The sequence below is a fragment of the Anoplopoma fimbria genome, chromosome 8 (assembly GCF_027596085.1).
Source record: "Anoplopoma fimbria isolate UVic2021 breed Golden Eagle Sablefish chromosome 8, Afim_UVic_2022, whole genome shotgun sequence".
Lineage (NCBI taxonomy): Eukaryota > Metazoa > Chordata > Actinopteri > Perciformes > Anoplopomatidae > Anoplopoma > Anoplopoma fimbria.
The window spans coordinates 3,354,200-3,381,526 of NC_072456.1; the positions used below are offsets into that span (position 1 = coordinate 3,354,200).

Here is a 27,327-nt window from a genome sequence, read left to right on the forward strand (position 1 = left end):
AACATGAACTATTTTCCCTCTTGACTTTTTCGTACAGGCTTTTGTACAAAGAACCCAAATAACAGATTACAACTTGTCCAGCCCCCATTTAAAAAAGCATTAGAGGTCTGACCATCAAGCTTTATGAGAACACGTGGCAAAGAGTGAACGTGGGTGTGTTTAAGTTGTTTCAGGATCCACTGTGTGAGAGTTTATCTGTCCATCTTGAAGTGATCAACTCTCTCCGCCTCCCCACCCCTGCTGTTTTCTGCCTGTTTTCTCAACCACTGCTGTTTCCTACACCCAAGGGTGGGTCTGTGCATGGCCTCCAACCAAAACACCAGCATGACCTTCCTGCCAACACACACACACACACACACACACACACACACACACACACACACACACACACACACACACACACACACACACACACACACACACACACACATACATAAGCAACACCATCGGGCTTCCCAAAACAGCAGAAAGGTCATCAGAAAATATCATAGTCAGGCTACAACCTAAAAACATTTATAAAATGGTAGAAAGGAAAAATAACAAAAGCTAACACACTAAGAGCATGGAGGGAAGGTGGATGAGAAGGAAATAATGTGATTATTTGGGGCAAGCACACCTACAGTCTGCAGAGTAAAAGAGAGAGAGAAAGGAAGTAAGACAGAGAGGAAGACAGAGAGAGAGGGGAGAGATAACAGCAGAGTAAAGTGGAGAGAGAGACAGAGAGAAAGAGGAGGAGCAACAGAATAAAGAGAAACACAGCGAGGCAGAGAGCTCCACACACATCAGTTAGTAGCTGTATGAAGACAGGAGCAAGAGAGAGAGAGAGGACATAAAGGGACAAGAAGACGCAGAGAAAAGAAAAAAAGAAAAAAATCTAAAGAACATAAAAAAGACATAAGAAGAAAGTGAAAGGGCCAGGGAGTCGTTGCTCAGTTGGGAACCCATCCAGCAGGCTGCAGAGACTTCACCTTGTGTCCAAGTGAAAAGGACCAAACCGGTGTGACTGGGTGGCTACTGGGAGGACGGACTGGTTTTCTACTCGCAGTGAGCAGACTGCCGAGCTCCATGGCTGACAGCGTGAACGAGGAGTCGGATTATAACCCGGGGAAAGATGAGCTGGACTGGGGCTATGAGGAAGGTAGGCCGGTGCTGGTTGTTATCAGCATGTGGAGGGATGCTGGGAAATATGGGGTGTTGTAACCAAAAAGTTGAGGGTCCAGATGGATTTGAAAGGGGTCTGAGACCAAACTTTATGTAATCGTTACTAACTGTGTTGGCCTGTCCATTCTATAAATTAGAGTTTTGTCTGTTTTGCACCCCTTTCTTACAGGTTTCTCTAATACATGTAACTTTTTACTCATGGAAGCTTTTAAATGTGCTGTTTCAAACATAATGTGGGTATTCCTCTGCTGTACAATTTACATAAAAGCAACTGGATTAGTTTGTATAGAATAAATATAAAAGTAATACCATATCCACACAGGTTATTAAAGACAAACCAGCGTTTTAGGGATACTCTCATGAAACTGTTTATTATTATACACACAGTTTTGCTGTCATAAATGTCTTGAAACCACTTAATGTGTGATGGAGTTAAAGGGTTAAAGAGTCCAAAAGTACAACACCTCTACACAAGTCAAAATAGAGGCAGCAGAGGCCAAGATTTCCCTGGATCGTACAATTCCCGGGACGGAAGTCAATTGTGTGTTTTATGGAGTTTCCTCTCAGTTATTGTGAATCATGATTATTTTCTGTTAGTTTGGCATGGGGGACAGCTTTATGATCTGCAATTCCCACATGCCCTTATGATGGTTGCTGATTTGCGCATTTTGTCATTGCAGTCGGGAAATTCAATCCAAAAGTGACTTATTTACTTGCAGCTTTCTGAGACTTCTCAACAGTACAATACTTAGGGTCGTGTCTAGATGGTAAATCTGAAAACTTCTGTGAGAATCCCGTGAGACTCGCTGCCCGAAGGACCTAACCTTAACCATTCAAGGTCAATGCCATACCTCAACCATCTCCCCAGAGTTTTACAAATGTAGGGTAACCATCTCTGACAAGACCAATACTCATCTTCTGTCCGCCATTAGTGGCAAACATAACTCAAGCTGCTTTATGGGGAAGTCAAGGCATATTGACTGCATCTCAGCACAATCAGGGAGTGCATGGAGCCTCTGGGTTAGCATGTTTCTGCGTACTCTCCAGCCTTTTAGCCTGGTCTACAGTCAAGTAACTGTGCCAGACAAGGACCTCATCCTGCAGCACTGGACACGCTAGTAGAACTAGTTCAGAGTCTCGAACACAAAATATCTTTGGAAGCAAAAAGTATCCTAAAGTCAGCATGCAGTCCACCTGACTGTTTTCAACAGTTTTCACAGGCTGAGTAATACTCCCCCATGATGCTGAATCTCATCTTGGTGCTTAAAACTAGTGGGGTCGGGGTCGTACAAGAAACCGTCACCCAACAATTGTAGAAAGCCTTACCTAGAGCTAATTTATGTTAGTCAAATTCAACTTTTCCACAAAGGGAAAGATATTATGGGTTCCAAGATGTTCACACATAAGTACATGTTAAAGTACAAAGTGATGAGTTCATTTAAAATTGTTTTGGTTCATTCTGTCTTCTTTCTACTGCTGCATTTACTGAGCATCGAGGGATATACTGTGATACTGAGCTGTGAAATTCTCACTGTGAGTATACGGAATGATATGCAACGCTTTGGAGGCATGAGATAGACACTAATGTATGGCTTGCAAATATCACATCCGTGTCTTGTGGAAACCTTTTGTCCTAAAAGTAATCTTAATCATAACTAGAAGGAAAAGTAATGGGATGTACCATTGACACAGATAATATGTTTAATGTTTTTTAGTTATTATAATTGGTTACTTTTTGCATGCTTTCATGAAGAGAGCCATATTGTGCACGGGAGATTAAGGCTTTCAGCAGGACACCTGATATTATAAAGTCTTCATTAGAATGTTGGAAGGACTGACTTAAGCTTACAAAGAATGTGTTGCCTTTGAACACAAAGCGCTTGTAATAATCTGCATTTGAATCTGGATCTGATAGTGATGAAGTCTAAATCCTGTAAGTATTAGAATTTCACAATGCAACTTCAAGCGGATTCGACTGACTGAAAACTGAATTTTGCTTCTGCCCCTGGTAAATTGTGTTTTGTGATAATAGACTATATAAATAGAATTGACTTGTGCCCTAGCCAAAAGACAAACAAACATGACAAAAGTAACTCTGTCAGTCAACTGCATTGGTTTGATGTTGCCACAGAGCATGAGTCATTGTTATCTTAAGTTATCATAGGAATTAATCATATTTTTTCTCAATCTGTCTGGGATTTCACTGGTTTAAAACCCATTGCAGGTCCCTTATTTTCTCAATGCATTGGTACCATTTTGAAAAATGTATTTTTCCTTTTTTTTTTAAAGATGCATGGGTGAATAAAATGTCTATTAACTGAATGAAATGGCCGTGACTTCAACTCTAAGCTGCGTCATTGTTTTGGTTCTCTGGACCAACAAACAAACTGGAACAAAGCCACTTCTACAAAATTGAGTGTGAATCAGTACTTACACAAACTAACTGCAAACTAACACTCCACCGGAAATTCTCCGACACGTCTTTTATAACAGCAGGGAAGAGACATTTATTTCAGTATTTAACATATTGAATACTATGCAACCCTGTCTCCTACAAAATGAGTGTATGTTCCCATACAACTAAACTGCATTCTCAGGTTTGAGGGCAGTGTATTTCCTTCCGGATTACGGTAGCAGTTTTTAACACATATTTAACGTGTAAATTAAAACAAAACAAAGCAAAAAAAAACATTAAATTACTTGTCTATGTATCGGCAACAAAAGTACCTGGTAGGGTTAAGTAAAAGATCATGGGTTGGCTTTAAATAAGTACGTTTGTTACGTTATTTAAGTAATGTACATAGGTTAAATAAGTAAATGTTGTTTTTAGGTTTCACATGGGAAACGAATAGTGGTCTGCAGGGTGAGAGTCCTCCAGCCTACGCAGACCTCCACAGACTATGATAAGAAACACATATGACAGTGGACAAAAACACATTTGTATTAATGTACTGTAGTCATAGGATAAAAGTAAAATTCTCCACACAGTTTATTTAATTGACAATTTCAGGTCACTCGTCCTTTGCTGGATGGTTTGTCTTGCAGCCATCTCAAGGTGATGGCTTTCTTGCTAGGAGCCAAACAAAAGATACTCATCACGTGCCAATAAAGTTATATGGAATTTTGGCAATCGTGTGCTAATATGAATGAAAAAAAAGGAAAGGTCTGGAAAACCTAAGATCCAATGAAGTTTTGTCAGCGCTCATATGGCAAAGACTTGTAGATGCATGGATACATGAAGAACCAAAAGCTATGGAACAGAGGTTAACCTGGAAGTATGATGTCTCAACAACATACTTTTCATTTCATTACAGTTAATTTGCTTAATGCAGCATTAAATCATGTTTTTGTGATACAGTTATGTCATATCAACATGCTGGCAAGTACATTAACTGACTCACAATCAGTCAACCAGGTAGTCAGTCGTATTATATAGTTAGCAATGTGATCTGGCGCCATCCAACTAAAACTAATTTCTATAGCCCTCCAAACACATACACACACACTGAATTTTGCACAGCCCTTTCATGTGTACTGTCGCTGCACTGAACCCCTCAGTGCTTTTAGTAAATTGTTGTCATGGCTTTAGTTGCTGAGGAAAGAGGGAATGTGACGGGTCCCCTCACCCCGTCTCTGCTATGGAGAGAGCAGTCAGCCTGTCTGAAGAGGCTTACCGTGAGGAGTTGAGTACATTTTGGATACTGGGCTTTCTTGAACACGATACTCACCGCTAAAAGTGTTCGCTTCCTCATTTTAAAGACACATTGGGTTCCACACACCTAACAATGATCTGATTCTGCTTTTAGAGTGATTGTGGTCAGCAAAAAGCTGAAGGGAATCTAGACTGGCGTGCACCGTAGGTGTCACTTAGTATCACTTTCTCTACTCTGCTGTGTTTCTTCACTCTGCCAGTGCAACAAAACTTAAGTTGATAGCGACAATTGACCCATTATTTTCACACATTATTACAAAATATTTTTTAATATCTCAATCTGTCATTCAAATATAAATGCAACTAAAGTTAGCCAGTTAGATAGGCTGACCCTCTTTCAGCAACCACAACCTGCTTAAATTTGTTTTCAAGCACTCTATCCTTCCCCATTTCTCCCTCTGTCTCTCTCCCCTGCACACAGCATTCAGAAAATGTGGTTGCCTAAAAAAATTACCTGAAAGTCCAGTTACTTACACTTTTCCAGAGCTTTCAATCACATCTCTTGGTCTTCTTCACTATGTCAAAAATACTTTATCAAATGTAAAAAATGACCCGCTTCACCTTTAATTTAAAGGGAACTTAAATGAACAACAATAATTTGACTTTGCTTTTGTCAAGTATCATCCAGGTCATATAACAACACATGCAATGATGTATTTCACATTTTAAAGAGTAAATAGAGGAGGAACCTCAGAAGCAATACACAACATAGTTAAACAAAGAAACCCTCCTTTTTACAGAACAATTGACCAACTTTGCTGTTTTACTGAGTAATTCAATTCAATTCAATTCAGTTTATTTTGTATAGCCCAGAATCACAAATTACAAATTTGCCTCAGAGGGCTACACAATCTGTACACATGCGACATCCTCTGTCCTTCGCTCACATCGGCACAGGAAAAACTCCCCTAAAAAACCCCTTTAACAGGGAGAAAAAAGGAAGAAACCTATGGGAGAACGACAGAGGAGGGATCCTTCTCCCAGGATGGACAGAATGCAATAGATGTCATGTGTACAGAATGAGCAGCATAACAGAGATACAACACATTCAATGTATATGACATAAATGATTCATATAATAAGACTACTTATAATAACAGCAGCAATTATTATTGTAGAATTATAATTATGAAAATAGGGATAGTAATGTGATTAATAATAATAATCGAAGTAGCAGTGGGTGTCAGTCGGCTCACAGCAGGAGGCACGACTACAGTCCAGGTACCACAACGATTCATGGAAACCTGCAGAACGAGAAAGCAAAAGGGCTTCAGGGTGGAAGTAAAGCTAAAATGCTTAATGGTACAGGTAATAGTAATAGTAATGTGACTAGTAATAATAATGGTGGTAGCAGTCGGTGTCAGCAGGGCTGTAGCAGGATGCACGACCACGGTCCAGGTACAGCCACGATTTATAGAAGCCTGCGAAGCGAGAAAGCACAAAGACTCCAGGGTAGAAGCAAGTCAATAAGCGTAATAGTACAGGCAATAATAATAGTAATGTGACTAATAATGATAGTGGTAGTAGTAATGGGTGTCAGCATGGCCTCAGCAGGTGGCACGATGACAGTCCAAATATAACCCCGATTCCTGGGAACCTGCCAGGCGAGAAAGCACAAGAACTCCGGGGAAGAAGCAAAATCAGTAATGTGCATAAATAGGAGATTAATACATAAAGAGGGAGTGAGAGAAGAGGAGAGAGGAGCTCAGTGTATCCTAGGTAGTCCCCCGGCTGTCTAGGCATATAGCAGCATATCTAGGGGCTGGACCAAGGCGAACCTGAGCCAGCCCTAACTATAAGCGCTATCAAAAAGGAAGGTCTTAAGCCTGCTCTTAAAAGTGGTGAGTGTGTCTGCCCCCCGGACTGAAACTGGAACCTGGTTCCACAGAAGAGGAGCCTGATAACTGAAGGCTCTGGCTCCCATCCTACTTTTATATACTCTAGGAACCACAAGTAACCCTGCATTGATTGAGCGCAGCTTTCTAGTTGGGTAATATGGAACTATAAGTTCCTTAAGATAAGACGGTGCCTGGCCAGTTAGAGCTTTGTAGGTAAGTAAAATAATTTTAAATTCTATTCTTGATTTAACAGGGAGCCAGTGCAGAGAAGCTAATACTGGAGTAATATGATCTCTTTTCTTAGTTTTTGTTAGAACACGTGCTGCAGCATTCTGGATCAACTGTAAAGATCTAAGAGACCTATTAGAGCAGCCTGATAATAAGGAGTTACAGTAATCTAGTCTAGAGGTAACAAATGCATGAACTAGTTTTTCTGCATTGCTTTGAGACAGGATTTGCCTGATTTTCGCAATGTTACGTAAATGAAAAAAAGCTGTCCTTGAGATCTGTTTTATATAAGAGTTAAAAGACAGATCCTGATCAAAGATAACTCCAAGGTTCTTAACGGTAGTGCTGGATGCTAGAGCAATGCCATCTAGAGAAACTATATCGTTAGATAATTGATTTCGAAGGTGATCTGGGCCTAGTAGGATAACTTCTGTTTTTTCGGAGTTTAACATTAAGAAGTTACAGGTCATCCAGGTTTTTATGTCCGTAAGACATGCTTGAAGTTTAGAGAACTGGTTAGTTTCGTCTGGCTTAATTGATAGATATAACTGGGTATCATCTGCATAACAATGAAAGTTTACTGAGTGTTTTCTGATAATATTCCCCAAGGGAAGCATATATAAGGTAAATAAAATAGGTCCAAGAACAGACCCCTGTGGAACTCCGTGACTGACCCTGGTTTTCATCGAGCTTTCATTGTTTACATATACAAACTGAGATCGGTCTGATAAATACGACTTAAACCAGCTAAGTGCGGTTCCTTTAATGCCTATTAGATGCTCCAATCTCTGTAATAGGATTTGATGATCAATGGTATCAAATGCAGCACTAAGGTCTAGCAATGCAAGTACAGAGACAAGTCCTTTGTCTGAAGCTATTAGAAGGTCATTGGTAATTTTCACCAGTGCCGTCTCTGTGCTATGATTCACTCTAAATCCTGACTGAAAATCCTCAAATAAACTATTGTTATGCATAAAGTCACAGAGCTGATTTGCTACTGCTTTCTCAAGGATCTTAGAGAGGAATGGAAGGTTAGATATAGGTCTATAGTTAGCCAAGACCTCTGGATCAAGAGTAGGTTTCTTAAGAAGAGGTTTAATTACAGCTAGTTTGAAGGCCTGTGTAAGATCATACTAACAATATCAATGTAATCTCTGTGGGTTTAATGCAGCGGTAGAGCTCTGTTATATGTTTGGACTAGCTTAACGCGGACACTTGAGGCAGGTGGAAATAGCCAGCTAGCTTGTTACAATTCAATTCAATTCAGTTTATTTTGTATAGCCCAGAATCACAAATTACAAATTTGCCTCAGAGGGCTTTACAATCTGTGCACAAAAGCTTTTTTTCTGAATTTAGACATTTAGTGTATTTAATATGTATGTAGAAATACTAAATGTGACATAGTGGTTTAACATGCAGTTAACCACTGTTAAGCTAGCAACAACTGGGCCTTGTGACCATACGCAGTTTCCAAGAGGTTCCGTTCTCGCTAGTGTTCTCGCTAACATGATACAACATAATTGAGGCAGTTTTAGAAGCGTTAGCTAGTTGGTTAGTTAGTTAGCTTCCCTTAGATAATGCTCTTATTCACTTTTGACAGAAGCAAATTGTTTCTGCCTGCATTCAGTCTTTCTGGTAAGCATATAGCCCTAACCGGCCACCCAAAGTATTAGGCAGTTGCTTCAGCAGAATGCGAGATCAGCCGTAGACGGAAACAGAAGTGCACACTCACTCAGGGACAAACACACACACGTAAGCAATTGCATGATCCTCCTGGTGGAAATGTTGATCATAAATTACAGTCCAAAATAAGTAAAAGTTTAATATTTGCTTCACTTCATCCAACTACAAGAGTAAAATGTAATTTAACATCATAGTAATAATGAAATGATATACTTTAAGTAAAATATAATATATAGATGTATATAGATGACATAACAGATGTAGTATATTTACACTAACAGGTGGAATTGCTCTGGATTGAGTACATTTACTTTTGATACTTTAAGGATATTTTTCTGATAATTCTAGCATACTTTCACTGACGGCCTAGATGGATACGGTACATGTAATGTGTTTGTGCGTGTACCTGTTATCACTCATAGGTGTAGAATGGGGACTCCATTTCCCATCAGCCAACGGCGAGTACCAGTCTCCCATTAACTTGAACTCCAGGGAGGCTCAGTATGACCCGTCCCTCCTGGACGTGGGCTTATCACCAAACTACGTGGTGTGTCGAGACTGTGAGGTCATCAACGACGGACACACCGTCCGCATCCTACTCAAGTCCAAGTCAGGTAACTCCCAGGAGACAACATGTTAATACTTACTACTTATTGTTTAAAAAGAGATTAGGTAGCGGGCCTTATGCATAGCTTTTGCTGTCAGTCAATGTGGATAAGTGGTTAGTGACACATTCATACATTTTTATGCAGGGTTTGAAAACAAGAATAAATTTAGCCCACTGTAAAAAACTTACTCCTTACTTTTACTTTTATTGATACCTGATTCGTACATCCTGCCTGATTGTTACTGCGCATAAGTGCAACCCTCAACTAAGATGAGAAGGAAGTGAGATAGCTCACTCGTTAGATACTTCCATTCCCTGCCCTGTAAAAAACAAGATATGTTTAATTTAGAATGTTAAAGATTAAGACTTTTTTATACAATTACATATTACCATCTTCTGGATGGAGTCCAATTAGGTTCAGTATGATATTAGTATTCATGGTTACTTATATGTACATCACGTCTATAAGCATATATCTGAGACATACATGCACCTACACTATAGACCATTTCAAAAGGTGTCCCAGTTTATCTCCTGTTGGAGTGTATGTACTTCTGTACACATGACATCTATTGCATTCTGTCCATCCTGGGAGAAGGATCCCTCCTCTGTCGTTCTCCCATAGGTTTCTTCCTTTTTTCTCCCTGTTAAAGGGGTTTTTTAGGGGAGTTTTTCCTGTGCCGATGTGAGGGAAGGACAGAGGATGTCGCATGTGCACAGATTGTAAAGCCCTCTGAGGCAAATTTGTAATTTGTGATTCTGGGCTATACAAAATAAACTGAATTGAATTGAATTGAATTATGTTCATATCGCAATCTTCATCAATCTGTATCCAGAAGATGTTAAAGATTGTTTTAAAGTCTTGATCAATAACATTGTGAATTAAACAATTTTTTTCACTGAGCTGAGGATGGAAGTAGCTAAGGAGTGAGCCATCTCACTCCCTTCTTATCACTTTTGAGCATTTCACACCCTCATTAACGAAAAAAAAGATGTATGGACCAAGAAGTGACAACTCTCATTGCTTTGACTTGTTTTCTACTTCCTGTGTTTGTGCTTGCCCACAATGCCCTGGGTTTCCTGTGCTGTTGTCAGTTGTTACTGGTGGACCGTTGCCTAGCGATCATGAATATGAGCTTCACGAGGTTCGTTTCCACTGGGGCAAAGAGAACCAGAGAGGATCAGAGCACACTGTCAACTTCAAGGCTTTCCCTATGGAGGTAACGCAAAGACACACACCCCAACAAGAAATACAGTGTTCACATGTTTAGCCTTGTGGTATTGACATTTGTCCTTCAGATAACACCGTAGCTTGTATAGTCCTTGAACACAGAACCTGTTTAATCTTCTCTAACAAGTAACACTTTTGACATCTGAAGGCCCAAAGATGCTTCTGGTTTTCACAGGCTGAAAACAAATCAACCCTATGTGTCTAGGGAACCTTTAGATTGGGTTAACCCTTAACCATATTTATGTCAACTTTATATCTATAGCCTCAAAGAGATGCTCAAATAAACTAGGTAAAAGTAGGTTACATTAAAATTTGGTGAAAGAGATTTTTGACAGCCCTAACTCTTCAAATCCAACTATTTGCTAAGAAAGCCAGCTGTTCCTAAATACATTGCTCAACATTTAAGGGAAATTTGCTTCTTGACTTTCTGTCCGAGAGTTAAATAAAAAAAACAATACCACTCTCTTGTCTGTGCAGTTAGAATGGAGCTGGGATACTACACATAGTATCGACACCTATGCAGTTCACTAATTAACACAGTTTTTTAATACACAAACAGAAATGTTAATATTACATTTTGAGGAATTATGTAACTTTTTTTTGTTTAGTGTACCTAACCTGGCAACGACACAGTGAGGTAAGACTGCAGGAAGTCACTGCCTCTGGCTGCTGTTGGTGTGTAGGTGTATTTTTCAAGAAATATAGTCAAGCTTTTTCTCCCCACCTCCAGCTCTGTACTTATTGCACACAAATGAAAACGGTATCAATATTCTCATCTAACTTTTTCTCAGAAATTTTTGAACCATTTCTTTAAAAGTCAAAATGTCTAGATTCAATAAAATTCAAATAAGTGATATTACTGAGTCTGTTTGCTGACTTTATGATTGTTCTCTGTGTTATTTTGTTCTGTTGATACACTGCCTGTTAGCATGTCACAGATAAACATTTATAGGTTGCAGGGGGTACTGGCCAATTGGCATACTCGGACCAAAAAAAAAACCTATACAGTTTTCACCGGCTGTCCGGCCCTCTTTATCGGCCCTCTCTGTGGGTCATTTGTGCACGCTCACTGGCCAATCACAACCAAGTTAATTAAACTTGTGCCTACACCGTAGCCTACGTCGTTGTTACTGTGGCGGCTGTAAAAAGGCGGATAAATTGTTCTGAGCATTACAACCACCACAAATTAGTTATTCCCTTAGATAACATTTTGAAATTGTAGAAGAGACCCACAATTTAATTACTTTATCCCCATTCAAGTCAGCGTAGGGCTAAACTGGAACTGGAATCAACTTTCACTATTGGAACTATGTCCATATGGGACAGTGCTGCACCCCACAATCTACATCCAGTGCCAACATTCAGGGCCAAAGCAGGTAGTTTTCTGTTTCTGTGTAGTAAGGGTGTGGAGGTTAAAGTGGTGGATGGGTTACTTAAATCAATGCAGACCTTTATATTAAAGGTCGTTCTCCCAGAGGTTTCTTCCTTTTTTCTCCCTGTTAAAGGGTTTTTTTAGGGGAGTTTTTCCTGTGCCGATGTGAGGGAAGGACAGAGGATGTCGCATGTGCACAGATTGTAAAGCCCTCTGAGGCAAATTTGTAATTTGTGATTCTGGGCTATACAAAATAAACTGAATTGAATTGAATTGAATATTACTCCTATTACAAGTTTTTCAGTTGCCAAACCTTAACAAGAGCCATCGCCATGATTTACCATTTTGTAGATGTCACATGCAGATTGTGCAAATCAAGAATTTAAAAGATGTTTGTATTGGACATTTTACAAAGCATTGTCATTTAACGTATTTTGGTTCATTGAAAATATTTCGGGGTTATGGAAAAATACCTGTCAGGGATGAGGTCAGGGTGGATGGTCGGACATACAAAGCGTCAGACTGTTTCGGTTCCGTTCTTCTGCCAGCCGTCAACATTGGTTTCTTCTTACCTCTAAACAAATAGTCTCTATCTAACCAAACCCAAACCATAGAGGTGGCAGATCATAAAACAGTATATGAATAATTTTTGTAAAAGACCATTTGTGGCAGTTTTCCAAATCAATTACAAACAATACATTTTGTCTTTTAGGTTGGCGTAGATTCACCAAATTTTTTTTCATTTGTAGCTGAAAATAGTCCCCAACAAATGCGCTTTTTCCTCCTGTATGAGTTACCTTTGTTAAAAACTACACACTCTTACTGTTTCGAAAATGATTTAGTCTTTTCTTTTTTATGAGAAATTAAACAATATTTATTCATATTCAGTGGAAACCATTTTTTAATGGATTTGGAGCTGAGTGCAACAGACACTAGTTTCAACCTTTGTTAGGACCATAGCAGCTTTCAGTTTTAGAGCCTCTTTAAGTTAAGATCTGTGGTCTGGTCTCATATTTTAGTGTTTCAGTGTAAAAGTTTGCACTCGTTCCTCCTTGTTCATATAAACTTGACATAAGAGTCCATATATAAAACTCTCAGTCACCTCCAGCTGATGGTCTCCCACTTACCTCTGTTCCATACACCTGTTCACAACAATGGCCTCTCAAACACAGGTTATGTTCTGTTGTCTCTCTGTTCGTCTGTAGCTCCATCTGATTCACTGGAACAGCACTCTGTTCAACACTTTGGAGGACGCTCTCGGGAAGAAGAACGGAGTCCTCATCATAGCTCTTTTCGTGCAGGTAAAACATCCACATCAAGAACCAGTATGCTGGCATACTGTGGTGTCCAGATAAGGGGTTTGTTTGCCTCACAGTGTTACACTGCCAAAGATCAAAATTCAAATTTGACAAAATATAAACATGCAACCCGAATGAGCGCATATTGGGTCCTGCCTTTTTTCTTTCAATTTTCTAAACAAAAGTAATATTGTTTCAATACAAATTTATATTGAGAACGTATTGTGTATGAATATGTGTACCAGCGCCCAAGAACCACTCCCCTTTTTTAAAAAGCTATATTCAATTATGTCTAATATATCTATAACATCACAAGCTACAGCATGCTGGCTAATATCAACCTGCTAACCCCAAAAATGTTTTAGCATGTTGCTACAACAAAGAGCACACTGCTCAAACCACCAAGAACAAACCACACAATCACCCTTAGCTACTCAACCTTAACAAGAAACAAAACATACACTCCCGTCTCCATCATCAGCTAACAACATGCTAGCCAAGAAACAACCAGCTAAGAACATGTAAAGCTAACAAGCAGGCTGCCTGAGCCAACAAATAAAGCTACCTTACCTTAGCAATTATAAATGTAGGCTACATGATTTAATATCTGACACATACAGTAGCCTAAGTTTATGTGTCAATTTATTTAGGGTGACAGGGAAAAAAGGTTGAATAAATTGTAATTAAAACAAGGTTTCAATAAGGAACGGGTTCATTCCTGATGAGCTTGAACCATCCTGTGTAATAATATAAGAAGGCCTATGACGCAAGTTTGAAAACACCTTCCTCAATATTCATATGAAAGGTTTGTTTCGTAGGTTGGCTGCACTGGAAGTCTCTTCTGGTTACACCCGGCCCTGACCTCCTGAGACCACAGTCAACCACACACGTCCTGTTTTCGACAGTTCTTTTTGTTTCTACTTCATGTTTACTTCCTGTACAGAAGTCTTTTTGTTGACGTCTTTTAGGCTGTCACTGATAAGATACATTGATCCACCAACTGTCCGCCCACTGAAACCTTTTGTGCTTTTTATCAGATCGGTAAGGAACATCTTGGTCTGAAGGCCATTACTGAAGTTCTACAGGACCTGCAGTACAAAGTGAGAAGAAGTCTGAAAAGACAGATTAGAGGACCATTTATTACATCAGATGAATAACCCCACTGTTAAACACGCATGATACATTAATACAATCATTTCTGTTGTGTTGCCGTATCCCCATCAGGCAAAGAGCAAGATAATCCCCTGCTTCAACCCCAACACTCTGTTACCTGGTGAGAAGAAAAGTATATTTTTTTTCATATGCATAATGAATATATAAACATAAGTTTTAGTTTTTCGGCCATAGTTGACTCAAGCTGGCAGCAAGCTGGGTCTCAATCATCCTCTCATCAATTCATTCATTCTTAATGCCAGTTTTTACAATGTTGGTGGAAAACCACTATTGCACTGCTTCAGGTCACAGAATCTGACGTGTCACAGAACAAGGTGTAATACTGAGAGAGTCAGGGCACGCGTCCTAATCAAGTTATCAAAATTCACCTCCGTCTGTCATGTTTTAAACGGTTATTACTTTAAAATTATTAACAGTAGATAAATATTTAAGCAGGGACTTGTTGTTTCTCCTTTTGTCCTGAGAACCCCACCGGCAAATATTGCATTTGACAATAGTTTGGCTGAGTTTGGCGAAGTGTATCCACACACGTTTTGCCATGTTCACTCACTCAGTCCTGTTAACAACGTGTTGCTGAGTTAACTCATGTTTGTATACGTAACCAGGCAAAAGAGACAATCCAAGAGAGACTGTGAATCCAAAATGTGACAGGGATTCTTTTTTTTACCTTGGAGCTAAAGCTGCTAAATTTGGAATCTAGAGCATTAATATTGCAGGAAACAACTATTTGCATATAAAGATATATAAAAACATATAAAGGCGTTCTGTAGAGAATGAAGAGAATGAAGTCCCTCTCTATCTATGATTTCTAATTCAAGGCTTCTCTGCACTTGTGAATGTTATTGCATATAAGTCCAAGTGTGTGCTGTTCTGGCTAGCTAACAGCCGGTGCGGCTCTGCAGTGGGCTCATTTAATACCTTTTATGAATCAGGGTATTTTACCATCTTATAACCAGATTTAAAACAGAACCAACTAGTGGAGCCCATCCCCAGTCAGGGACATGCACAACATTTTGAGGAACAGTGGCTTATTTCAAGAAAAGGGTTGCCCGAATTGCCAGAGTCCCCAAATATAACAAATTGATGCATTTCTGGACCTTTGATCATTTCTGTACATTGTCCTGTGTGGAGCAGCTTCTCTGTAACCAGCTTTTAATTTCCCATTGTATTAGTGCCAACATTTAAACTAATCTCACCTTTTCAGAAAATTAGACCGTTTATTATAATGCATAGTTGGAGAATAAAACCTGCTTTCACCAACAGATCTTTTGAAGCATTTTATTCTACAAACTGTTTATTCTGCCTCCAGACCCTTTACTGAGAGACTACTGGGTGTATGAAGGATCTCTGACCACACCACCATGTAGTGAAAATGTGACCTGGATCCTCTACCGCTACCCTCTCACCATCTCACAGTTACAGGTAAAACCTAAACGTAAAACAATGTCTGCAGCCTTTTGAAAGGAGAACTCCGACAAGTTTATAGGTCAAAGTTTGTTTCCAGGTGTTGAAGATTGCTACTGTACATATAACATTTTTTTTTTATGTATTAAGCATTTTGAGGCTCCAGAGGGAGCTGTGTGTAATGTCCTGAATCAGACCCGGTTGAGTCCAAGTTAGAAAATGTGGAGTCAGAAAGAAGTGAGCTAGTAAAGCAGATCTCTGTAGCCCGCTGCTCATCTCTGCTAGAGGCTATATGGAGTCGCTACTGGTATGCTGCAGGACACAGATCAAAAAGGCAACTTCTCTGGTTTGAGGGCATGATACTGACGCTTTTTTGTCAGTAATGTTAAAGTTCAAATGTGGAGTACACCTGTGGTTCTTTTTCCCCTTATTAATGTGTTAATCAGACCATTTTTAACTGTTAAAAGTAGTTATTTGTGACTGAATCCTGTCTTCCATTCCTACCTAATTAATATATATTTATATTAACAATGGGTTTAAATGACTAAATGTAATGTGAAAGGGGTTGTTAAAAGTGACAAGCCACCCAGCCAAACCAACGGATTCAGTTCACTTTACTCTTTTGGAGTATATTAGCATCTCTCAGCTCATTGCTTTTGGTTCTCTAGGCTGCAGGAGGCTGTTTTCAGTGACGCTCTGATAAAGTCACTGTGCTCCACCTGCTTACCAGCAAACAGTGAGACAGAACCAGTTAGAGACCAGCTGGTGAGCAAAGTGGAGCCTTCAGAGCTGAAAGGAGAGTGAATATTGTGACTTACATTCATCCGGTGGACAGACACATGACAATTGAACAGTACTCAAATCTTTTACTAAATTAAAAGTAGTAATGTGATACTGTAGAAATACTCTGTTACAAGTGAAAGTCCTGCCTTAAAAAAATAGCATTTGCACCAACATATACTCAAAGTACTAAAAGTAAATATGTATAAGTAAAGTATATATAAGTATAAATACCTCAAATTTGTACTTAAGTACATTACTTGTGCAAATGTAGTTACTCTCCATCGCTGCAAACGGACGCTAATGTTGATTTGGTTGTGCAAATGACTGTTTGCTAGCATGTTCGCCATATCAACGTCATACAGTGAGGTAAAGATCAGTTGCTTTTTTCACTTTCCCTTTGTGAAAAACTAGTGAGCAATAAAAGGGGTGTAATCAAGGATCATAAATGCTCGCCCTAGCAACAGTAAGGTCGTCACTTAAATGACTATTTTATAGATGCAACAGTCATCTGACAAGTTAAACTATTGTCCTGGTTTGAGCTCTGTCCTCTCTTTTTCCACATCCCAATACAGATTATACATCTAATCAATGTCGGGCCCTTTTGTGGCCTTCATACAGCACACGCCCGCTGACCTGAGGCCTTCTGGCATTCAAAGCAGTACAGGGAGCCTCTACACCCACCGCCAATCAATGAGCCTGTCACATCGCCTTGAGTTCAGCCTTTTCCCTGACTCGTGGCTCTTTTCGAGGATGATGACGGTTAATCCTCTGACATTTATTTCAGTCTTTCATCCTTGCTGCCCTCTGGCACATTGACCCTTTGAAATGCTAACGGAGAGAATTACTTCTGGCTGTCCACCTGCCTCCGGCTATGTCCATTCAACAGTAGGTTGAATGGGTGACTTTTCACGACATTCCACAAGATTCTGAACAGAGATAATGCTATTTAATCAGCATCAGCAAGCTTTCGCCAGGAGGATCCTTTTTGACTGTTGTCCCAGGCCGTTAAAACGGTTGAGATGATCTCTGTAGATTAGTCCTAACCTTTCCTTCTTCTTAATGTGGAGCAATATATTGGGGGTCATACACGTAAGCAGCTCAATTATTTTAAAAGAGGCATTACTACTTTAGTATGTAGGAATCAAAACCAGCTGCTGCAGCAGGTCATACTATATGTATTATACTCTGCATATTTAACTGTATTTGACTTGTGTGAGCACTGCTATTTTATGTGTCATGTTTAATGTTTAACACGTACAACAGCAGAACATCCGGCTATCATTGACTGCTTAAAGAGTGTGTGTGTGCACAGTATATGTGTGCATGCAGGTATTCACGTGTTTCTATGCCTACCATTTTTTTGCACTTTGACAGAGGACTATAAATCCTGCTCCTGTAAGCCAACAGCACCTCAACACAGGAACTGTTGTTTGTCTTGGCTAGTCCACTTTACAGTACATTCATGTAAAAGTGATAGTATCTGCGCCGGTTTACACGTGAACGGGAAGTCAGATAGTAGATCCTTTCTGTCACAGTTCTGACCTCAAGGTTCTGGTGTGAGCAAGAAAACAACAAGAGATTATGTTTCTCGTAGCGCTGGGTAAATACAGGCCGTTTGCTCAGCCATCTGCCACGCTTTCTTTAGGCAAATATCTAGAGCTGAAATCAGCAGAAATAATAGACTGACAACACTGTTGCATCCGCAGCTCTGAAAGCTGTCAGCTGTCAGATTCTCACATTTCATTCCCACACTATCATTAAATCATGAAAGGGACTCCACATTGGTCCCAGCCTTCTAATTTTCCACTAGGCGGGTTCCTTTTAAAAGCCAGAGCAACCCTGATTGTAGAGCAAATCTTTGAAGTCATACGGAGTACTTGAATGATCCTGTGTATGTATAGAAAGCCAAAGGGCAAAACAGGTGTCTTTAAGCAACCATGTTGTCTAGTTATTTCAGCAAATTCTCACTCCTAACTCATCAAATACAGGAGGCTTGGTCAGTGGCTTTACGCTTTGTACTATGTCGTATGTATGTACCTCTAGCGTTTTGCACGTGTCAATTTACGAAACACTGTCTTTTCCCAATAACTTGGTTAGGTTTTGGCAACAAAGATAATTGGTTGGATTTAGAAAAAGATCATGGCTTGGGTTGCTATGTTACATATGCAACCGATGCTAAGTACATAACGTTAGGTTATTTAAGCGTTACGTTACTTAAATGTCCCTTATTGTGAAAAGCAAGACTTTCATGTCTTTTGTATATCATTAAGCAGGTCTAGGTGCTACATAAATACTGTGAAACTATCAAGACGCTCGATCCACCAAGAAATGCATACAGCCTGTATTCAGAGGCTGCCCCTTTAAAAGAGACGTCAGGATTTTCATACTTTTGTGATGCCACAGCTGTAGTCACTGAAGAACTGTAACAAAACAGTGAGTCCCCAGCTGTAGTGATGGGGACAGCGCAAATGCAGAAGACTGGAAAACGCTGCCCAATCAGAGCAGACTTTGCTTTTCCGGAAGGGGGTTCTTTCAGACAGAGGGTAAATACATATCTATTCAGACAGACAGTATAAGGAAATATAATGTGTTTTGTTTTTTTACCTTAAGAAATATTAACAAGTTTTATGAACCTGAAAATTAGCATGATATGTCCCCTTTAAACGTTGACTTAAATAAAGTTAGTTTCACACAGGACACAAACAACAGCCCTTGGGATGAAAGGTCCTGAAAGTCCCCCAGCTTACTTTCCACTTATACTACGGCACCTGACTTCCTCCTTTACTCCCGCCATAACTACGACCACATAGACCACACGTCAAAATGTGACGTGTAGGGCCAATGACTAATCTTCTGTATTTAGTGACTTGGGATTGCGAACAAGCTGGTTATTTAGGGACTAGACTGTATAAATGTAATGCACAAGTTAAGGACACTATTTCACTCTGCTAAGGATAAAATTCACAGGGTGCACTGGAGGTCTGAAGTTGTTGGGGATCCCTTTGTCATGTAAACTAGTGAATATTGGTGATAAGCCTCTTCAGTCCAGGGATATCAGTACTGGCCACATCAAACCTGTTAAGTGTTGAGCCTTGAGATATGGAGCTGTGACCTATAGTTTGGCCCTTCAAATGAAATCTTCCCTCCTCTGCAGATCGAGGAGTTTCGGAGGCTGCGTTCCCATTTCAAAGGGGCGGAGCTACTAGAGGGGAACGACGGGATGTTGGGGGACAATTTCCGTCCCACCCAGCCGCTCAGCGACCGGACGGTACGGGCTGCCTTCCAGTGACTCTCGCTTCCCACCGCCAACTCAGAAGAACTGTGGCCCCTATACAGATACAAGTACAAAAGGTAACAGTGTTACAACGAGTTCTGCTCTGTCATGTTTTGCATTGTATTATCTGGTGTAGCTTCAGACCACTTTAACAAAAAAGTATTGTCCTGAAAATAAGGTCCAACACACATATATCCTACCTGTTCTGCATCCGATTACATGACATTGTACAGTAAACCCTTTAAATATGAGTGTAAATAGGGATTAACATTCATCAGTTTCCACCCGATGAATGTAATATTCACTCTGCTGCTTAACGCTCCACTATGTTCACCTGCTATGTTCACCTGCTCAAGTTGTTCTCGTTTACTGTTTGTAATCGTACATAAGAAAAGTAGCGCACTATAAATTTATATACAACGCATTTAATTGTGAGGCAAAATCTGTGTGGCTGCCTCTGAGGAAGTCAGGTGAGTAGTATAGTATGAGTCTGCTTAAAGGCAAGGTCGGTTGTATGGACGGGTCAAACAAACACAGAACTCTAAGTCAATGTTGACTCATTTGAACTCACTTTTGTTACCTACGTGGCTAACGCCACATACGTGAGTTTGTGCTCGTTTTACTGCTCGTGTTGCTGAACATTATAGGAGAATAGATGGGAAAAAAACCTTTTTGTAAGATGGATTGGGTGACCATGTCTTCCATTTGGCGGCCGGGCAGGTGGTGTTTTTTTTGTTACTTTATTTACTTAAAACAAGAGTCTGCTGCTGGAAACAGCGCTGATGAGAGCGGTGAGAGTCAACCGAAATTTGCGTCCGTTAGACCTAAACAGTGAGCTGAAAATGCTACAATGCTCCGTAAAGTGAGCAAAGTTGGGTGATTATATCCCTTTACATGTAGTCACTTAGTCCATTGTTAATATAAAACACTTTCTTCATGAGAAAAATCTTATATTAAGATATGAGTAAAATAAATGTATAAATGAATAAAACCTAACACTGTTCTCCATAATTTGTGTTAGTTCAGCGCATTTCCTCTCAGGGGACAGTCTTTTAGTGGAACTAGGCACTCTGTCCATGAGGAATTTGGGTCCTCTGAAAGCACAGTGGAGTGGGTCAAGTCCTGGAAGAACTAACCCGGTTCAGTTACTTATCTGGGACAAGCCTATATACAGTATGTGGTGTATGGAGGGATCCCAGATTCAGCTCAGTAGCACTGCAGCAGGAAGACAGAGGGGATGTGGACGGCAAAAAATTATATTTCTACATGTCAGCTTGGTAAAATTTAGAAAAATGAGATGAGGCTGCAAAGAAATGCTGGTGTTGTCCTTACAGTTTATTCTTCTTCACAAGTGTGAAGCTTTCACATTGCTATCAGTTGGCCTTGGTAAGCAACATAGTGTCAGGGACAGGAGGAACACAGTCTCTTTCATGCAGTAAATTATCTCATTTGACCGTGCTGTAGCAACTGACTTTAAAAAATCATGTCCTCTTTCTTTTAAAGGTGAACTAAATTTAGTATTGCACTTCCAAAATGTTGGGGGGCTTGCAAGAGACAGACAAAAAAAAAGGGTGTCCAAAATCAAATCAGCTGGATCGGAGATATCCTGACTTTTAATCCCTAGTATGGGTCAAACTCTAAAAAAAAAAGTATTTACTGAAATGCAACTCAATGGCATCTTCTGTTGTTGAGGACCTTAAAGGTCAAATTAAGCCAAAATTTAATTAAAAAACATTTAAATAGAACATGATTACAGTGTTGAGGTTATGTCAAAGACGTCTATGTATAGTGTTGCAGAAATTTGTCCTGAAATGATCATGCTAACTAGCTAACCCTGGCCCGTCTGTCCTGTAATACCACTTGTACCTTGAGAGGTGATAGTGAGTCACTTTAGCGTCCAGTCTGTCCTCAGTCCAACATGAGAGGACGAAGAAGTAGATCTGCCCTGGGGGCTTGTTTGTCACATTGCAGGAACAGGACGGGCCACAGCTCCGGGGGACGGACCGGAAGAAAAAGGAGTTGGCGGTTAGCATTAGCAACTCACTTGCAGCGAGCACAGCCTAGCAAAGTAGTCGTATGTTGCCAGGTGGATTACGATTTTTGGGGGGGATTTTCTTGTGTCTGCCACTTTGGATTTAATCCAATTAGCAAACTATAAAAGCGTACACTGACCTTACAGCCCCGGTTAATTATCACAGCAAACACACAGTTGGCTAACGTAAGCTATTAGCTGAGCTCTAGCCCTGTTGTTACTATACATTTCGATAGCATGGACCAAGTAGCAGTGGTGAAATGCTGCCCCCTATTTGTTTGAAACATGTGGCAGGGTCTTACACATTGCACCTTTAAAACAACAGTTTATAGTAGAAAATGCTAATGCAGCTATACTAACTAACTATATCCACTTAGAGCAGGCCGACATAGTTATTAAAACGTCCTGATGCCAGTGAATATCTGAGCTGACGTCAATGCAGCTCCTATCGAAGGGACAGGGAGATGAGAGTAACAGGAAGATTTGGGGAAAGAGGGAGAACAGAGTGAGGGAAGAAGTGTGTTGAAAGTAGGGAGGAAGAGGAGTGCTGTGGGGAAGGGGAGGTGAGAATGCCAGAGGGATGAAAGAGGAGGAGACTGAGGAGGGCACGCAAAAAAAAGGAGAGGAAGAACAGAGACCTATTGTATATAGAGTAAACGGATACTGATCTGGTCCCACCAGCACAAACCCACCTGAGAAAAAGATCTGTGAACGAAGACAAGTAGGAGAGAGGAGAGGGGGCTGGGTGGAGGTCAGACAGAAAGCTAGTGTTAAAAGGGGTAGATATTTAGTGTAGAAGTCCACTGGTTCCACAATATACAGAACCCAACCAGGACAACCTGCATGATTCTACTCTCACCTGCATATATGTGAATATAAAAATACAACCGACTGTCACGGGCTGAAAAGAGCACATGTTGTTGTGGAAATAAAAGAACCTGTCTTGCAACCGTCTTTGTCCAACTGGCCGCACACAACAGGGTTCAAACTAAATGCTAAAAGGGGAATGCTGACACGTACACAATAGCAAAGTTAACATGCTAATGCTAAGCAGGTATACTGTTTATCATGTTCACCAGTGTGTTAGCATGCTAACATTAGCCAATTAGCAATAAACACACAGTACAGCTGAGGCTTTATTCATTTGTTTTTATGGTATAGTGTGCAGGAATGAGTCCTAAAACCCGGAAGTGAGTCAGCATTTTTGCACGTCCGGTTCCCTCATCTCGAAATCAATGTTGTTGTTGTTTTTTATGTGTTTTTGGTAAGGTTTGGTTCAAATAAGGTCTGTGGTTAACACAAGCTTAAGATATTTTAACGTTTTGTTCTATGACATAAAGTACTTTAATGTTTCACTTTTTGAAATTTAGAAGCTTAAAAAAGGCGGTTGCTAACAAGTGGCTCGATGAGACTACTAAACGTGATCACGGCTAACTCTTGTTCGCCCTTAGCTTTGTGCTGGTGACGGGAAGTCATGTGACCGCGGTGTAGATAGTTTAAAGCCTTAAACGTTAGTTTTGTACTTCTGGCGATTGTATTCACACTTCAAAAATCATAAAAGTGGTGTTCATTTGTAAAGATTATCTTGTATCATTAACGTTTGTTTGCAACACAGTTTATTTTCACAATAATCCAAAATCCAACCGCAAAATCCCATAGGCTTTTTGTCGAGAGAACCGATGCATTGCTAACTTCTTGGGTTTTTTTTCCAGGTCTTTGTTCCATGTTTTTTCATGTCTGCTACAATGCACAACACTACTGAGACTGTAAATGTCTGCTACAATGCACAACACTACTGAGACTGTAAAAAAATGTCTTGAACATTATAATGGATTTTCAAATTTGTATTTGATTTAACTGTGTGTGTGTTAGGGGGTGTGTTCAAAATAACAAAAGTGTTGGATATTATTAACATTCTTTCAGGATTATTTTTTTTTTTTCTGGAGCTGTAACAGTAAGAACTCCTGAATGCGTTATTAACACAAAAATCTAAGACCCTGTATATACGCAGCCTTAGCGGGCCCCCTTCACTTTTAATACACCCAGGGTCAGGCCTGTGCTAACACCAAGTGAACACATGCATCCATAGTGGTGGTGAGGATCCAGTAATGAAGTCTACACAATCTAAAATCTCATGTGTTTCTCATATTATTTCAGCCCTCTTTTCCCAACATACCATCATTTCTGTGATAAGCTTTCACAGAGAGGTTGTACAACTATATAGTTCATTATTTACCTCACAGTTTTTAGGTCTTTATTATAACCTGAGCAAAATAAGTAAATAATTCCAGGCTTTTTGAGGACCAAACATTCCAAACCACCCAGTCCTATGGAATATTCCAGTAAGTGGTCTCAACGTATAGGAACCAGGCTAATATGCACTATGTCATATAAAAGTAATTGTATTGTGAGTCTGAAAATATATATAGCACTGCAGATGGAAATATCATCAACTTTTACAGATAAGTTTTTAACACGTTGCTCTTTAGGAGCTTTGTCGCAGTTGGACAAATATTTTTTTCCATTCTGAAGTAAGTGGGAAAGTTGTAAAAGTACATATTTAATGAAACCCGAGAGCAATAAAACTTGGCTGTGGAGCCCATCTGGTTTCTCTCCCTGTTTTCTTTTGATCTGATCCATATTTCTCTTTCACTACAGGGGAGAAGGACGAGGAGGTGTGAGGAGATGAATGAAAAAGGAGGGAGACTGAAGGACAAAGAAACTATTGATCTCACACCTTCATGCGTGTGTGTGTGTGTGTGTGTCCTTTTTCTGCATCTCCTCTCTCTCCCCTTCTAATTCTTACTGTATATGTGTAACATCCTCCTGTATGTGTGTGTGTGTGTGTGTGTGTGTGTGTGTGTGTGTGTGTGTGTGTGTGTGTGTGTGTGTGTGTGTGTGTCCTGTATGTCTACAGTATCACTGCGCCTGTGTGTGTTCTGATTAGATGATAGGAGGCTTTACAACCGGCCGTCTCTGCTGTCAAAACAAGAGGAAGCATGAGCCACAGATCTACTAGAACACACCCACACACACACACACACACACACATGCAAAAAACTCACTGTACTGTGAGACAGTGAAACACACCTACACAGCTTCACACACCAAACTACATGCATCACCTCACTATGTGTTCCAGACTGAATGTGCTGTAGTAAACATGCTACAACATGCAGTTTACACACTATATTTTATACTAAATACTTTGTTTTGAGTCAATTCAATCTGGAAATGCAGTCAACGTGAAAGCGAAATGTGTTTAGATTAAGATACATTTCTTTAGACGAATTAGAGTTGAAGTAGAAATAACCGCCACTAATGTGCTGGCGATTTCTGTCTGTCTTCGTCCAATCAGCACTCAAACATCGTTGCAAATTGACTGAACAAGTAACAAACAGTAACGTTTTCACTTACTAACCCTCTTTTCCCGTCACAATTGTGGCACACCAGAAAAAGTCACACCAGAAAAAGAATAGAAGGTAGTCTATCGCCAAGCTGGTTTCCCCACGTTTAAAAAATGCATCTACGTGCTAATTTTGGTGGGAAAATATAATATACAGTATGTAGCCCCTTTAACAATCTGTACAAGACATCCACTAGAACCTGTTCTGTGTTAAAAACAGAGAATCAAATGGCATTAAAATGAAGGTTCTATACAAAAGTTTTCAATTCATTCCGGAAGACAACAAACTGAGTCTTTGGAATAGGCCAGACTGTGAGAAGCCACCACTGCATGTCTCTGTACTGGACATTGGATAGAAATGGTGCTTTAATGGTATTTATTTTACCAAAGCAGACCAGTGTTTTGAGAATGAATTAGTTCCATATTTATACAGAATACTGTTAATGACTTACTCAAATATTTCTGCTTTCACTGTCAGTAATAAGTTCAGTAATAATGGTAGTTGGAGGAGTGGTTTATTTCTATTTAAAGGAACAGTGTGGAACATAAAAGGGGATTTATTGGCAGGAATGGAATATGATATTTATAACGATGTTTTCATTAGTGTATACTCATCTGTTATGTTTTCGTTATCTTAGAGTTAGTGCATCACGTTTACATAGGGAGAGTGTCCTCTTCACAGAGTACGCCATGTTACACCACCATGTTTTTCTTCTTTCATGTTTTTACGTCACTTGAAGGCTGCCGTAGTTGTCTGACGCACTTGGAAGGGGAGGAGTGAGCAGAGGTTACAATCTGCAACATCACCACTACATGCCACTAAATCCTACACACTGCTCCTTTAACTTGTACAGTAATAGGTGTAATAGTGATCGTCTTAATCAGCTTGTTAGGTTAGGTTGTATTCTGGTGTAAAAGCAGATTCCGGTGTGTGTGAGAGATCTAACTCTGGCTGCTGAATGAACTCCCCTACACATCTTCATCTCACCAAACAGCTTGAGTCCGCCCAACTCAGATTACATAACCTGATCTCTGGGTAATGAATTCCTTCAAACTCTTAAAATTCACACTTACATTGCCCACTTACCTCGTGCTGCTTGCTTTTTTCATCGTTAGCGTTAAGTTATTAAAGTCCCCCTGACATTCTGTCTGTTTAAACTGGGTTTAAAAGTGTCTTTTTAGTGGCTTAATCCTCTAGGTTCCCCCTCCAGGTTCTCCACAACAGTGTTGATAGTCCCTGTGTTAGTTTATTGTCTCAAGAATTTGGTATTGAACACGTCTCGTTTAAAAAAAAAAAAAAACTATTAGCAGCTTTAAACGCCACTGACATCAGTTGAACACTACTCTAATCACTCCCTTCGTACTGTTTCAGAAAGCGGGGGGGGTTTACAAGCACTGCTATTATGTGACTGTATCTGTGTGTGTGTGTGTGTGTGTGTGTGTGTGTGTGTGTGTGTTTGTGTGTGTGTGTGTGTGTGTGTGTGTGTGTGTGTGTAGGTTATATTACCTCATTCACACCTGGCATTATAATGTCATCTGATTCTGGACGTTATCTGGATAAGTAAAAAAAACAAGCGGTGACATCATGGAGACCACGTCCACATTTAATGCAGTTTATGGGGAAAAAAACACAGCGGCAGTTTAAGTTGTCGGGGTACAAAGGAAAAAAATCATCCGCACAGCATTTTGAGAGGGCCCCCCGCAAAAAGTGATTCAGAAATGAACAACATCCATGTGATCACAATGGGGCCACAAACAAGATAAAAAGAACATTTTAATACCGGGTGTAAAGGGGCCTTTGTGTGTGTCAGTGTGTTAGTGTGTGTGTGTATATTTTTTAAAGGTACATACTGAGCTAAAAATAAACTGAGAACTGATGACTGTTACTGTAAAGCATCAATAAACTATAACTCTGACTAACTAAAAACACTGAATGTTCATTTTCTTTCAACTTTGAACCAATAGAAACATTAGCTTGATTCTCATGAAAACTCATCAATACTATTTATTATTATTATGTTATATTTTTATGAATGTTGTTTCTGGTGATATTCTATGTTTTCATTGTTATCATTAATGTATCTTTATACCATTTAAGTACCTGATATATCCTATTTCTCTATTG

General features: G+C 39.8%; 1 protein-coding gene across 1 annotated transcript; it reads left to right on the forward strand.

The window, feature by feature from the left end:
• Positions 1-798: 798 nt before the first annotated feature.
• ca8 (carbonic anhydrase VIII) lies at positions 799-27,111 on the forward strand. Its single transcript, XM_054602251.1, has 9 exons — positions 799-1,138; positions 9,045-9,236; positions 10,325-10,449; positions 13,038-13,133; positions 14,168-14,230; positions 14,355-14,403; positions 15,613-15,725; positions 19,645-19,841; positions 24,455-27,111. Exons 1-8 carry the CDS (start codon positions 1,066-1,068, stop codon positions 19,777-19,779), a joined length of 846 nt encoding a protein of 281 aa, XP_054458226.1. The 5' UTR covers positions 799-1,065; the 3' UTR covers positions 19,780-19,841; positions 24,455-27,111.
• The last annotated feature ends 216 nt before the right edge of the window (positions 27,112-27,327 follow it).